The 16,182-nt window shown below is 43.7% G+C and overlaps 1 protein-coding gene across 4 annotated transcripts in view; it reads left to right on the forward strand.

Moving 5' to 3' along the window:
• Window positions 1-1,228: 1,228 nt before the first annotated feature.
• The window catches only part of atp11a (ATPase phospholipid transporting 11A), a 76,715-nt gene continuing 61,761 nt past the window's right edge, over window positions 1,229-16,182 (forward strand). For all 4 annotated transcript variants that reach the window (XM_084050628.1, XM_084050630.1, XM_084050631.1 and 1 more), the window contains exon 1: window positions 1,229-1,700. In XM_084050628.1, the coding sequence (XP_083906754.1) occupies window positions 1,656-1,700 (45 nt within the window). In that variant the 5' untranslated portion in view covers window positions 1,229-1,655. The remainder of the gene's footprint in view (window positions 1,701-16,182) is intronic.

Genomic DNA, 16,182 nt, shown 5'->3' on the forward strand with positions numbered 1-16,182 from the left:
GTAAGAAAGAAATCAAGGGCCTTCACGCGAATGATTCAGAAGAGTCACGCCACTACTAGGCCTACTGTAGCGACATAACCCCGACAGGGACAGACAGCCGCTCCATGAAATACTGCTGTTTAACTTCAATGGCAAACAAATAAAAGAGAAAGAAATACATATTCGGCACTTTGGGCTTTGGTGTGTTTACCATCTTACAATAACGTTAATAAAGTCAATAGACCAACCAAGTTTTTAGCACATTCCCAACATAAGTCCTTTCATTTCAGCACTACGTGTGGAGGACAGCTCCCCTGAAAAAGTTGGGGTGCTGTGCTGGACAGCTTCCCCAAACTCTCTCTCCTCATACACAAAAGCGCGCGCGCGCACGCACACACACACACACACACACACACACACACACACACACACACACACACACACACACACACACACACACACACACACACACACACGCACGCGCGCGCGCACATACCCACAAACACAGAAGAATTTGGGGGAGCTGTCCAGCACCCCAACTTTTCAGGGGAGCTGTCCTCCACGTGCATGGTGCTGAAATTGCACGGGAATCTGATGTGATTTGTAGACCTATTCCTATTGACTTTAACTATTACTTGGTTATTGTTGTGTCGGAACGGAAGTATGAAAAAATATATGGTAAAGAAACCGAAAATGTCTTTATTTTTCTTTTACTGTATTTGTTTTGCCATTGAAGTTGAACAGCAATGTCTGTCCATGTCGAGGGTGCCACACACGCGCTAGGCTACAACTTCAGTTAACTTATTTGTCTATGAGGGATATTGTAACCAATCCCCTCATCATAAATTATTCTGCTTTGTTCCTCCTATAATATCAGTAAAGCTTTTTTGTATTTATTTATTGAATTAAGGGGGGGGGGGTCTAGTTTAGTGACTTTCTAATACACTTGCAGCCCGGAGCACAAGGGCGTATCAGGGCTTGTCCAAACACAACGAATTCTTCGACTTATTGAGTTGCATGTGAAGGCAAGTACGGAACGCAACACTAGAGAGCGCAGACAGAGCGCTCATCTCATCCACCAGTAGGCAGGCAGCCCGTGTGACGTAGAGAGACGGAAGAAAAGCTCCTTTACACACACACACACACACACACACACACACACACACACACACACACACACACACACACACACACACAGACAGACAAGAAGATTACAACCGAGAGAGAGAGAGAGAGAGAGAGAGAGAGAGAGAGAGAGAGAGAGAGAGAGAGAGAGAGAGAGAGAGAGAGAGAGAGAGAGAGAGAGAGATCATCACACACCGAGAGAGGAGGAGTACGGAGGAGAAAAGAGGTAGAAGAGTGGGTCGTCAATCTCAGTGTAGAAGAGGTGGGGCACTTGTGCATGTGAACTCTCCACAAACTCAATCTGAAAGCGCATGGGTATACAATGGTTACTGACTCGTTTACACACACCTATAGGTGATTGTTTTTGAGTTTTGTTTTGTCCTGGGAGCAGAGGAAGAAAAAATAATAGTAATAAGAGGAGGACAAGAGGAGGACAAGACAAGACGAGGAGAGACGGTGGTGAAAGTCATGGAGAAGAAGAGGGCAGCAGAGATAATAGAGAGAAGCTAGCGTTTAACCGACGGTGAAAGCACAAAGTAAAGGGGAGCAGGATGGGGATGGATTTCAGCACCCTGCGGACCCTCATCAGGCGATATGTAAGTTTACTGAGCGCACTTCAACAACACACGCACACGCACACACACACACGCACACGCCTGTTCTTGGACATAAATACTACATATGGGCATTTGGTTAAAGCTCCGTATCATCAGAGAGGTTTCGAATTGCGCCAATGGGGCAGATAGTTCTATAGGCTCAAGTTTCACTCTTGAGAAAAAAGGAAGAGAGAAACGGCTGTTGAGGAGGGGAACATCGCAGTGGAATGTTGGTTACCTGACCCCCACAGTACACTGCCTGCTGCCACAGCTAGACAGCCACCACCACCACCACAGTGGAAGTTGTGCAGTGGTGTAACTATAAGTACATTTACTTAAGCACTGTACTTAAATACAGGTTTGAGGTACTTTTAGTTTATTTGAGTATTGCCAATTTTGTATACTTTTACTCCACTACATCTACATCACAAATATTTTACTTTTTACTCCATTATTAGAAAAAAAAATAGTTACTAGTATTTTGTAGATTTTGATTATTATTACAAAACATATGTTAACCACTTCAGCCCTATACATTTTGGCCATTTGATGCACGCATTGTGAGCTTGTAGATCTGCCATTTTCAGAAGATTTTTTAATTAGAAAACTTGTGTACATTCTGCATAATGAGTCATTTCTATTTTGGTACTTTAAGTACATTTTGATACCAATACTTTCGTACTTTTACTTAAGTACATTTTGAATTATAGACTTTTACTTGTTGTAACAGAGTATTTCTTGAAGTATTGATACTTTTACTCAAGTAAAACATTTGAGTACTTTTTCCACCACTGAAGTTGTGGTAGTTTTTACTACAGGTTCCCTTTTTAATCTGTGTCCTACTTCACGAGGTTAAATGAGTCAAAACAGCATTTCTGTCATGGAAGACAGCAATCTAAAACTCCTATACCCGGAGACAGGTTCAATTGGGTGGGTTAGGCCAGTGGTTCTCAACCTTTTCAGGCCATGACCCCCCAAAATAATCATATTTGAACTGGGGACCCCCCACCCTGACATGCACTTGCAATGTAGGAGTTGAGTAAATAGCAGATCTACAAGCTCACAACGCCTGGCGCTCTGAGCTTGTAGATCGTCTATTTTCAAAGGTTTTACCTCTTTCTTATATTATTTGACAATTTGGCCAATGTTTGACCAGTTTTTATAGTATAGTTTGTTGATTACTTTTGATGCAGTAATGGTCTCTTTTCATTTAACAAAATGAAACTGTCATCTGGGGAGTGGGGACCCCCCCAAAATCATGTGGGGACCCACAGGATGAGAACCACTAGGTTATAGGCTAATAACCTACATTTGAAAGATGGGGGTCCGTGGAAAAATAACAATACATTCTCATTTGCATTCCGAGGCATTTGAAGACCAGGATTAGAAATAATCATGTCAAGCAGGGTAGCCTAATGTTCGCTCACACTTTGTAGTCACTCCCACGGACCAGTTGAGTGGCCCTGGGAACAAGTCAAGTCACATGAATTATGTAAGATAGCTGTTTTCTCTCTCAAATCGATAGCAAACATCGTATAGTCTTGCAGGCTTAAATGGGCTATCTGGCTCGCATTAGTCCGCACGGCACAGTAATGCGTCTGGCGCTAATCCAAGCTGCTCACATGAGAGTTTCTATCCCGGCTTATAGGCACGTTCTCCCAACTGTTGAAAATGACTGATTTAATACAATACAGAATAGACTGTAGCCTACGTAGCAACACATAGGATTAGGATGGCACATGCAGATCACGTGCGTCCATGATCTATAGCAGTGGTTCTCAAACCTTTTCACGTCAAGGACCCCCAAATTGACATATATTAGCCCACGGACCCCCATATGCTGCAGGGGTTCAGTCATTTAAATTACTTGAGGGCCCCGACTCCAAATCTATACTGTATATGGAACCATTTGGTTCCATTTCTACACTCTCAGAGTTACAGACACATAAGGGTCAATTTGGTTCCTAACTATTAATTTGGCTGGGGACCCCCTGGAACCCCCTTAAGGACCCCTGGGGGTCCCCGGACCCCACTTTGAGAACCACTGATCTATGGGATCCCCCCTCCCACCCTGGGGTATGCAAGCAAATAGCCTATGTTGACAATATTCATCCCATCAATCAACTTTTTGCCAAGTAGAATGTTTTGTGTTGCTTTTGTGTTAAAAAAAAATACAATGGATATAACTTCAAAGCTTTACAAAAAAGGGGGGAAATAGCCTACAATATAGCTTACAGCATTTTTTTTATAGAGGCTACTTTAATACAATACAGAATAGATTCTGTAGCCTGTGTAGAGCAACACATAAAGGATTAGAATGGCACATGCAGACAGGTGCGTCCAAATGATCTAGGACCCCCCTCCAACCCTGGGTATGCAAGCAGATAGCCTATGTTCATCCATTCCAGTGGTTTTCAACCAGTGGTCCGGGGACCACCAGTGGTCCTTGGGGGGCTACCAGGGGGTCCCCAGCTAAATCAGTTAACATAGCCTCAGAATCATTTTAACCACTTAGCTTTAAAAAAATTAAAAAATAGCAGATATACAAGCTCATAGCGTGGCACCGAGTGCCGCGCTATGAGCTTGTAGATCTGCTATTTTTGAAAAATCTTGAAAATGTGTGCATATCTTTGAATATATACATTTTTCAAAGAGAACATTAACTCAAATCTTTGCTTCTGGGGGTCCCTGGCACAAAACATTTTCAGATGGTGGTCCGAGGCCAAATGTATATCAATTTAGGGGTCCCTGGCATGAAAAAGGTTGAAAACCACTGATCCATTCAATCAACTTTTAGCCTGTCTGTAGAATGTCTTAGTGCTGTTTATTCATCTGTTTATTTTTTACAATGGATATAACCTCGAAGCAGCTTTACAAAAAGCAGGAAAATAGCCTACACTAGCATTTTCATAGATGCTACTTATAATGTCACAAGCCACGATTCCAGAGACAAAGCACACCGGTTTTTCCACACTTCCACAGTTGATTTACTCGTTGGATTTTCTTTGAGCAAGCGTCTGTCTGGGCGTGTTTGTATGCTCACTAGATACAATAGAGGACAGACTCGGAGCACACACTGAGTCATTGGCAGACAGCCAAAGTTAGTTCAGAATTAATCACAAAACCACTGACGTAGCTTATTAGGCTATACTTGACCTAATAATCACCTCTGGTCTGGTGGTGATCTCAGTGGCTTTTAAAACGCATGCACTCTGTTCCACACATTGGCAAATCAATGGCATGGTCCTTTGAGTAATAATCAGAACAATGAGCTTAATACAACATTGCAACCTATATTAATTGCTAGCCTACATGGTCAAGAATGGTATGCTGTTTTGACCGCATAGCTGATTGCTTTGCTGACTTCAGACCTCAGTTACCCATGGCAGCATTGTTTTACTAGAAATGACATTATTAATTAATACTGAAATATTGCTTCTCCATTAAACTTTGCTGACACAAACAGTTCTTAGTCAATCAATCCATTACATTACAGACCATGCACATTATGCCAGCAATTGTTCCATGAAAAGTATTGATTTGTCTTTAATGCTTTACAGTACATTAGAAGTGCAGTTCAATGGGATTATATAAGGTTGTCTACAGTGGACCCCAGTAACATGGATAAAGTTGGAGCCTCGACTATTAGGGAGAAGTTGGCTGTGCAAGTTGAAGAGAAGAGAGACAGGGAGATGGAAAGAGAAGGATGGAGAGAGGGAGAGAGAAAGAGACTAGAGAGAGAGTGTGTGTGTGTGTGTGTGTGTGTGTGTGTGTGTGTGTGTGTGTGTGTGTGTGTGTGTGTGTGTGTGTGTGTGTGTGTGTGTGTGTGCGTGCGTGTGTGTTTGTGTGTGAGAGGCAAGAAGCAGGAAAGAAGGAGGAAACCGGAGAATGAGCAGGAAATGGATTTGTGACACAGGGTGACACTGTCATGTCATGTGATGTAAAAACAGCAGATTTCTCCAACAGGACATTGAACCGTAACGTCAGTCATCATTTACTCGCACATTAGTCAGGAAAGGTTTTCAGTTACAACTCATATCACATGATGAAAGCATCAATTATCAATCAATAATTCATATCTACACGCCTAAGAATATTTCACGTTTACTGCAAGCATGCTGCAACTTGTGCAGAGATATAAATTGCAGCAGTTGTAAATACCTTCAGAATATGTAGGCCACCTCTTAAAGGAGAGTTGGCAGTTCACCTGCATGCATTTATCAGTATGTTTAGTTATAGAGCCTGGCAGTAGGAATGCTGAGATGGAAACAATACACAGAAAAATAATGGTTCTTAAAAAGTCTATATGGTTCCACGAAGTGTTCCACCTACTAAAGAAACATTTTATTTCGTGAATCGTTCTTCATTTCCTCCTATGGTTTCTAAAGAACCTTTTTTTGTCAAAGTTCTTTGAGGAACCAGAGCCACTTAAACCGTAGCATCCAAATTTTGGGCATGTGTTTATACGTGTTAAAGAAGATTCATTGAAAATAGCAGCTCTACATGATCACAACACATCACATTTATTTTTGACGAAATAATCTACACAAGAGATTTGGTCTAGACTAGAGGGAAAAAAGGAGCGGACCTACAGTATTACTGGGAGACAGATTTGGTCATAGACCTGCCAGGGTAGCGGACATCTGATTCCACCCGTGGGCTTTGACCACACACTTTTGTGCTACTTTGTGGAGTGTTAGAACTGGGATTCAGACATGAGGAGTACAGTGATAATGACCTCATTCTCAGAGGGTTGCTGGTCTTGGATATTTAAGTCAGTTTTGTACACTTGCTGCCAACTGCAGGGAGGGTAGGGTACACGCCGAAGAGTGTGTTACGTAAGACAATAGCTATCAAGTCAAACATCTACCCACCAGAGTTGAAATCTTTATAGCTATCATCTCCGTTCAGTCCAAATGAAAAAGAGATGTAATCACACTGACAAGTAATTGCACTGAGGCCTGGTGCGCTTTCATGTACTCCTATCTCTGTTGACTCTTCTCTTCTCTTCTCTTCTCTTCTCTTCTCTTCTCTTCTCTTCTCTTCTCTTCTCTTCTCTTCTCCGGTTGCCCAATTAGCAAATAACTGAACAAAGCCTGCTGGGTTTGCATTGAACCCAGCCTACGAACATATAGCTGCTGACTAATCTGGACCTTTGGACAGGAAGTGCCCCACCTGATTTACTAATGGCCAGTTTCATGATCAAAAGGCCATTGCTACTATTCAGATAACTTTCAAAATATAGGACACCCCATTTACAGTAAAAGGGGATGGAAAATTAATTTGAAACATGTCAGGTCAGGGTGTCTTCATTTAAATTAAACCGCTCCATTTAGATATGGAGATATGCTGTGTAACGGCACTACAGATGCTCTGCTGTTCAAGACTGAATGGTTCAGTTTCACTTTTGAGAAAGTGAAACTGAATCATCCCATCACATAACTGTGGAGACAGTTGGGAGAAAAGCGAGGCAGTCCTGTTGTCAACAGCGGCGGTAACAGTAGATTAGCTGGCTCTACTATGCGGCTAAACGCCTGCCAAGGTGGCCAGGTGGTCAGACCACTTGTCGTGTAAGAGAGACCTCGCAGGTTCAATTGTCACTGAGGCAATGTGTCACATTGAACCGCCCTTGAACAAGTTGTTCTTGATAAAAATCAGTCAGTAAAGCCCGACCATTGTTTAGCTAAAATAGCCGATCTACAAGGTCACAAGGTCTCACAACTTACATGTTTTTTCTTTTTCTTTTTCTTTTTCTTTCTTTCTTTCTTTCTTTCTTTTACAACATTTTGACATTTTTTTTAAATAATAGAGAATTTGCCCAAAATAGGGATAACAATTAATGTATTGATGTGGTTTAACCAAAGAGGTTAAATAAATTGGTGAGTGGATCGTTCTCTTTTGTGAGTTATCATGAGCTCATCATCACCTGATAAGCTGGGAGGGGGAATACTCTAGTAGCTGGGTGATGCAGAGGCCGGCCTATCACATGTTCTCCTTGGCTCCGTCTGACCGTCAATAATTCATAAGCAGGCAGCGTGACACCGTGTACCGACATTCATACCATGGAAGCTATGTCTGCAGAGCGTTTTATACCTAATAATAATGATAATTGTTATTTACCTAAAGGGCAAGACCACTTTGGTAGAGGTTTGGGTTGTGTAGTTACCTTGCCATGATGTAACTCCAAAGGTGGGCTAGAAATGTAAACTTCCTGTTGATTTTACTATTTGAAGATGCGGATCTGCGGATCCAGGCCGGGTTGTCTTCGTAATAAAAAATACAAAATCAACAGGCAGTTAACATTTTTATAAAAAAAAAAAAACAGTACTGGGTTTGTTGATGTTCTATATTGTCTGAATCAGCTTTGCTTGTGTTCGTTTACGTGCTAAAAGAGTGACTTTGAGAACTGTTTTACCGTACAATGTAAGTCAATGAGGAGCATATTTTGAATGATCAAATTCTAATCAATGGAGCAATTATTTTTGATTTCTTGTCCACCTTTGGAGTTACATCATGGCAAGGAAACTACACAACCCAAACCACTACCAAAGTGGTCTTGCCCTTTAATGTTATCTTGTGATGAATTATCTTCCAGATCCTCCATCTGTTCTCCCTGCGTCCTTTAACCATATGATCTCTAGCGTTCCTATTCTGGGGGTGAACAATCTGCAAAAATAGTAGACCTACAAGCTCAGGACGACGCGTTGTGATTTTGTGGATCAGCTATTTTAGGGCGAAGAGATTTGGTGTAGAAGGAAAAAAGGCGGGGGCCTGGTTTGTACGCCCTGGGGGACTTCGCTCTCTGCTTATTGCGTCCGTTCCCCTCCGAGGCAGAGGCTCCGTGTTGGACACGGCACACTCCGACTCAAATTATAATCCATCCATCCATCCAAATTCCTCATCACTATGCTAGGAATCAGTTGAATATTCTGATGTCAACCTGGAAACAGTGATAATTCTGCTAATATTGAGAAGTAATGAGAAGTCTGTTGTTTACAATAAAACTGTGCCAGAACAACCCCACCCCCTTCCAGCAAAACAACTCTACCCCATGGGATGATGTCAGTGTGATAAATATCCCTGGAGACAACTGTAAGGTTGTTTACAAATAAAATGATGTAAGCCTGTGTTTGGAAAATAAAAAAGGCATATCAATACTTTTCACGCATACTTTTCGTATGTTGCCCAAATAACCGGACAATATTCCTTTAAACTCTATATACTTAGTTGACCAGAGTCCCCCAAGGGTCTATTCCAGGGCCTGTTCCTTTTAAGGCTCTACACTATATATTCCTTGGCAAAAATAGCAGATATATAAGCTCACAACACGTCACAACACAGCACGTTGTTAGTTTGTAGATCTGCTTTATTGCTGTTATGTTTGCTCCACAAGACAGGGACGCTAGGGTTCAGGTGGTTTAAATATACAGTAAATTGTTTTTAAACCATAGTTCACAACATAATTTGAAAAAGACATGAAATCATAAAAAAGGAAAAGACAGGTTTGGAACAGAGTTCATGCGCTGCATGTGTGATGGCAATTGTGTTCCTTCCAGCTTAGCAGCCTAGCAACCTATGCAGCCTAGTTTTTTTTTTATGAGTTAACACTGTCCTGCCTATACTCTGCTGGCTGTAAAGATCAGGGTTAATGTCATTATCTGAAGGATTTAGAGGTACTACCTAATCCAGTTGGTCTTCCTTCAAGCATGGCTGCTGCCTGGCTTTCTAAACAGGGATTTAATGGTCATTGTTGGGTCACCACATTGTGTTACAAGGAGAGATATGTCTCAGAAACATGGAAAAGCATTGGGGATGTGTTGGAGATATGTTCTTCACTGACAATATGTTGTAGGACTAGAGAAATGTCCCCTGAGGTAGTCGTTGTAAATGAGAAAGGGCTCTGTGTCAACTTGCCTGGTTGGGGTTTAGGGGCAACTTTGCGAATTTGTAACCAGAATTGTATTATTCTATTTTAGTAAGTAAGCAAGTCTTGTCTTGAGAGCTTGCTCTCTCAGAGCTGAAAGATCTCTAGCATACTATGTAAAACGCTATGTAAATGGTTTTACATAGGGTTTTCTGTAAAGTGGCCCTGAGGACAATCCTTTTCTCTGTTGTTCCTAAAGTGACAGGCGGAAATTTAGGAAGGTCCGTTTCTCGAATGGGTGGGTCGCGAAGCATTCTCCCGCAGGGTCTTTGACCAAGAACAGCTAAAGGGAAATACCGTGAACCGTGGCCTGACATAGGGACTGGAGGGGGTGACAGTTGAATTTTTCTCAAATTTTCTATCCGTCCGACTGCGGAGTGCAGTAGGGGGCAAAACTCAAGTTTTGTAGACAACAATTGTTTTTGTCTAGTTTGCGGTTTAGTGACTTTTATTGTGTTTTTTGCTCAGTAACAGGACAGCTAGGCTACATGGAAGAGTACACTGTTGTGTCTTGTAGCCTGTTGGGTCATGACTTCACAGAGGTTTCTGGTCCCTGAGTGAAACCTGTTGGGGGAAAAAAACACAGCACAAGCATTGAAGCATGGTGAAACCACCCAAGGATGCAGCAGTAACTTAGTAACTTAGTTACAAGTAGAAACTCAGTGTTATTTCCTGTTTTGAAAAGAGGTCTGAACTCCAGCCCAAAAGACTAGTGAATGTCCATTAAGGTGCTACATCACGGTTGTTCCTGTAGGATTAAAGGTGACTGTATTATACTCCTTTTCAGTCGTGTTAATATAGGTCTCTGAGGTCCCCAAAACATTTCTTTTAAGTTGTCTGCTGAAAATACCACTCAGATCATGCATTTTAGCATGTCTCTATCCCCCTCTGATTCATTCCTTATCTGGACAGGCTGCTTCTGTGTCTTTAGCTTTAAACACAAATGAGCTGCTGCTCACCATGCCCTCTCTGGAACTTAACACATAGTTTACCATCTACATTGCAGAATGCATACATTTAAATGCATACATTTAAAACATAAAAACATGATGGGTGGTCCAGGATATAATGGTGCAGACCCCCTATCAGAGAGAAAGCGTGTGAGAAAGAGACATTGAAAGACAGAGGGACAGAGGGAGACAGAGAGAGAGAGAGAGAGAGAGAGAGAGAGAGAGAGAGAGAGAGAGAGAGAGAGAGAGAGAGAGAGAGAGAGAGAGAGAGAGAGAGAGAGAGAGAGAGAGAGAGAGAGAGAGAGAGAGAGAGAGAGAGAGAGAGAAAGGGGGGGGGGGATGTGAGATACTCATAGAACAAAAAACCTATAGAAGATAAAGTGAGAGGGAGGAGAAGAAACCTAGAAAGAGAGAGCTCCTCATGTGACAGAGAGAGACACGCACCCATGCACGCATGCACACACGCACACACGCACAAGCACACACACACACACACACACACACACACACACACACACACACACACACACACACACACACACACACACACACACACACACACACACACACACAGAACTAGAAGAGAGAGGGGAGAGAGAGAGGAGATAAAGATGTATTGTTAGTAGTGGGGTCATGCAGTGCATTTTGCGTGAGTGTCCAAAGTGCTGAGGAGGGCAGGAACATAGTAATGTTCTCCCTGTCTGAGAGAAATGATAACACACCTACTTAATACTGGAAACTATCAGTCCCACATGGACTATGCTGTAGGTCAGAGAAAGAGAGAGAGAGAGAGAGAGAGAGAGAGAGAGAGAGAGAGAGAGAGAGAGAGAGAGAGAGAGAGAGAGAGAGAGAGAGAGAGAGGGGAGGGGAAACAGACAGAAGAGGAAGAGAGATGAGAGAGAGGGAGATGCTGTTGGTGCATTCTAGACTCTCTCTCTCTCTCTCTCTCTCTCTCTCTCTCTCTCCTTCCTTTTTGTTTTATCTTTCCTCTTGTCCGTTTACCTTCTCTCCATGTCTCTGTGTGTTGCTCTGCAATACAGTCAACAGCCATTAGAGTGTTATTGATTATCTGTATTGCTAGGAGCACTTTCATCTAATGTTGACTTGACTCAGGTTAACGGTGCTACCTCAGTGTGCTGCCCTTGACCTATTACCTTATGGTAAATGCTGAAATGTCAAGTTGTATTAGAGTTAGCGATCTATCTAACATTACGAGAATGACTTGATGTTTGATGTAAGTTTGAATGAGTTTAGGGTGTTCAGAGATCAAATATTAGTGGACCCAGGTCCATAGAAATTCAATAAAATACAAGACATGGTACTTACTTGTAAATTGGCAATTGTTTCCGGATGTTCGACTGTTATGATGACATGCACAGAATAGGGACGCTAGGGTTCATGTGGTTAAGTCATATCATTCGGTACAGTACCAATGCCCAGTGTGTGGAGAAATAATTACCACAGCCGTGGCACAACTGTTTATGGTCACCTCCATCCAAGCTTGGTTGTTTGAGGATGATGCTGACATTTGGATGTACTTTGCATCCATAATTGGCCCATTGATTACATATTACAGGGACTACCTCAGTCTTCACCATGACCCCCCGCCCCCCCAACCTGCCCAAGAGACGGCGATAAAAGCTTTAAAATGGTATCCGACGGGAGCCCTTCCAAAACCGATTCCGCTGTCCAAAGCCTTATATCATAGATAATAATTATTAAACATTCACGCACTACTTCCTGGAGGTGCATTTGTTGCTAAGCGACGGCGGCCTAAACCAATATTTATTGGCTGGAACTGTAAATGATGCAAGGTGAGGTTTACTGCAAATGATTATTTGGTTTTACAAAAAGAGCTGGTGATGTCATCACACTGGTGTGTGATGTCAAGGTTATAGGCGAACATTCAGCGGAAATAGGAAATAGCAGATCTACAAATTCACATCGAGTCCCAACGTGACATGTTGTGAGCTTTTAGATCTGCTATTTTCCGGCAAAGATATTTGGCGAAGAGGGCATGCAGCAAGACCCCATAGGGGACCCCAGTCAACGAAGCAGTAGAAGTGCTTAAAGTGAGAGTATGTTTTATGTCTCATACCTTTTTGTATGTATGTATGTATTAGTAGACATGTAATCTATCAGTGAACCAGATGTATTGGGGCCAGGACAACTATCTGACTGGAAGACTCTCTGTCTGCCCAGAGCACAGCAGCACAAAATGATGTACACTGAACACACACACACACACACACACACACACACGCAAATGCACGTGCACACACACTCATCACTGCACAGGGAGACATGCTAGGTATAGTAGCATGTCTCCCTGCCAACATGCCAACCAATCGCCTTATTTTGGCTGAAAAACCTTACATTCCAAGCTACTGTTGCGCTGCCGTGTGAGATACTGTATAGGCATTGTCTGTGTGTGACGTTTAAAACGCCATTCATTATCGTCATCAGAGCTGTGAAATTATTCAAAGATCTATTCATTATTTAGATGAATTGCACGAAATTCAATTCGTGAAATTTGAGGATACGGTGAATGGTTGAGTGACTGAGGAGGAAACCATACTAATCCATTTAATCTGATCTATTAGGCCGTAGTCAGATGGCAGGTCCTGTGAGGGTCACAGGGCGGACATGTGACCCTGGAGATGTCTTCACGCCTCTGCGTGGCTCTATCTGTGTCTGAGCCAGCTCTCTTCTCAAACTTGTACTACTTTCACTTTTAAGGTTGATTTGAAATCACAATCACTACTTGGGAAGATTCAACCTACAAGTAAATACAAAACACCAAAAATAAACAAATAACTTTCTGATAGATCGAAAACTAGCCGATCTACATGGGCACGTCGGCCGATGCAAACAAATCCATTTCATGTGGATGTTCACATTGACATGAAATAGAAGACACACTGTAGAAGACAAGACTGAAATCTCTTTTAGGAACTTTTCTCTCTAGGTCATCCTTGGACGAGCCTTCCATCAGCTTCTCCAGTCATCTCGATTCTTCGTACATTTGGCTACGGTAGCTCGGCAGCCGGCAGTTCTTTCTGCTCCTGCATCTTTCCACTTAGGCAGGTGTGGGACGCCCTCATGATCGATGTCCGTCCGTGCGTTGGCTCCCATAGCACAAGTTTGCTGGCTGGAACGTCCCGGTGTTGATGACAGTGACCAGCCAGCTTAATTCTCCAGGCTGATATCTTCTCACTCACCCTCCCCTTTTAGTGTATTTTAGACTGCCTCAGATTGGATGCAGTCTGCTTTCAGACCACCAGCATGTCAGCTGGGGGAGGCTTCAGAGGGATCTGGCCCAGGGTGAACCTCTTGGCCCCAAACTGATTCAGTTCCTCTGGAGTCAAGTCACTCTGCGGGGTGAAGGAGGGGCTGTCTGAAGGCCCTCCCACAGAACCTGCCGCTCTAGTGGTTTCCCCGAACCCTCCACTTTTCTGTCCAAAGGCACTCATGTTATCTCCTGTTTGCGACGCCTCCACCGCAAAGCTGCTCCCAAATCCTCCGCCTGGGGTGTTAGAAGCAGAGCCGAATGCAATACCAAACCCAGAGGGAGGCTGTGCGGGTGTCGCTACGGCACTACCAAATCCAACTGAAGCTGCTGAGGCAGCTGTGGTGCCAAACCCAAAACTGGGAGCAGAAATGCTGAAACCGCTAGCCTGTGTAGAAGCTGACCCTAACCCGAAGCCTCCAGTCCCAAAGCTGGGTGTAAAGGATCCGAATCCAGCTGCTGTTGTTGCTGCTGCACTCCCCCCCATATCAAAGGCGCTGGGAGGGCTAGTCAGTGACACACACCTATTCTGGGAAGAGAAACTGAAGTCGTTGCTCATGCTGTTATCTTGTGTTCCTCCTGAAGCACCTCCGCCTCCTCCTCCTCTGCCCCAGGCAGCCCCCCCTCCATCACCTCCTCCTCCTCGACCCCAGTCACCACCACCCTGAGATGAGAAGTGCGATGGCTGTATGTAATTCCCTCCAGATCTTTGAGGAGGGTTCACCCAAACTCTGTTCCCAAACCCACCACCTCCTCCCCCTCCTCCTCCTCCTCTGCGCTGGTGCTGATACAAACGGTTGTTGTCACTACATCCACCGCCTCCACCTCCTCTGGAATGTTGTTGATACAAATGGGTGTTGTTGTCACTGTATCCACTGCCTCCACCTCCACCTCCTCTGGGCTGTTGCTGACATGAACGGGCGTTGTTACTATATCCACTACCTCCACCTCCTCCTCTTGGCTGTTGCTGATACAAACGGCTGTTGTTACCATATCCACTACCTCCACCACCACCTCCTCCTCTCCCTCCTGTGGGGTGCTCATTCCAACATTTGTCACCGTAAAAACATCGGCCTTGGAGGAAGAAGGTGCACACCGGCATGGTGTGACAGGACAGCGATGTTATAAAATGTGGACACCTCCTGATATGTGTATACCCTTTATTCTACAGTGAAGTGATCCAGTGGTCCTTCTATCTTATACAAACACCTCCATGTTGGATCGGTGTCGTCGTCACAACATCTGTTACCTATGATGTGTCTATGACGTATGAGGCCATATTTGGGCAAAGTTTGAAAAAACTGAGGAAGTGGAGGTACTGTTCCTCCTTGGTCTATTGGCAGCATGCATAAGAAACTTGGCACTCATCGGTACAGGCGAGATTAGCCACAGATAAACGGACAGACAGACGAGACAGACCCGTTTGTAGACGTCTTTCCTCATACGGAGCCATACGCCATAAAAACCAGCACACGGGGTGCCCCAGTGGCTCACACTATGAGAGTGCATACCACATAGATAAGGCTATAGTCCTTCCTGCAGCTGGCCTGGGTTCAAATCCGACCTGAGGATTTTGTCACCTCTCTCTCCCGCCTTTCCTGTCCATCTTTCATATCATTGTCATTATGAGAAATACAAATGCCAAAATAATAATCCAAAAAACAAAAGAAACAGCGCACGACCCACGATGCCAACTGTGATGCCACACTGTTCTGTCTGTCTTTACTTCGGCGTAATGGAGCATAAAATCCTCCACCTTCTCTCCCTGTCTCCCTCATCCAGTGTGACAAGAGTATAAAAACGCAAAATACAAAGCCAGCGTGAAAGAGAAGAGACAGACAATTACACCAGCGAGTGAGATGGAAAAGAAGGTACAGGGAAAGAAAGAGAGTTTGTGAAAGAAAGGAGTAGAAACAGAGCGGGAGGCTGAGGCAGAGATGGAGAAAGTCAGAGAGACAGACATTGAGGGACAAGTGGATAATCTCACGGCTGTCGAGGGGATAATGAAGAACAAACTGACCGTGTAGCCTATAATCTGTGTGTGTGTGTGTGTGTGTGTGTGTGTGTGTGTGTGTGTGTGTGTGTGTGTGTGTGTGTGTGTGTGTGTGTGTGTGCGCGTGCGTGCGTGCGTGCGTGCGCATGTGTGAGAGAGAGACCACAGTGCGCTGTCTCCCTGGGTGACATGAAAGGACACTAGGATTCATGGGGGACGAGTGACAGTGTAACACTTGGAACAGCAGATCAAAGCACACTGGGATGGAAGACTACATAGAATAGACAATAGAGCATAACAGATTATACAATATAATAGATAACAGA

This window comes from Gymnoscopelus microlampas (genome assembly GCF_963454915.1).
Source record: "Gymnoscopelus microlampas genome assembly, chromosome: 24".
Lineage (NCBI taxonomy): Eukaryota > Metazoa > Chordata > Actinopteri > Myctophiformes > Myctophidae > Gymnoscopelus > Gymnoscopelus microlampas.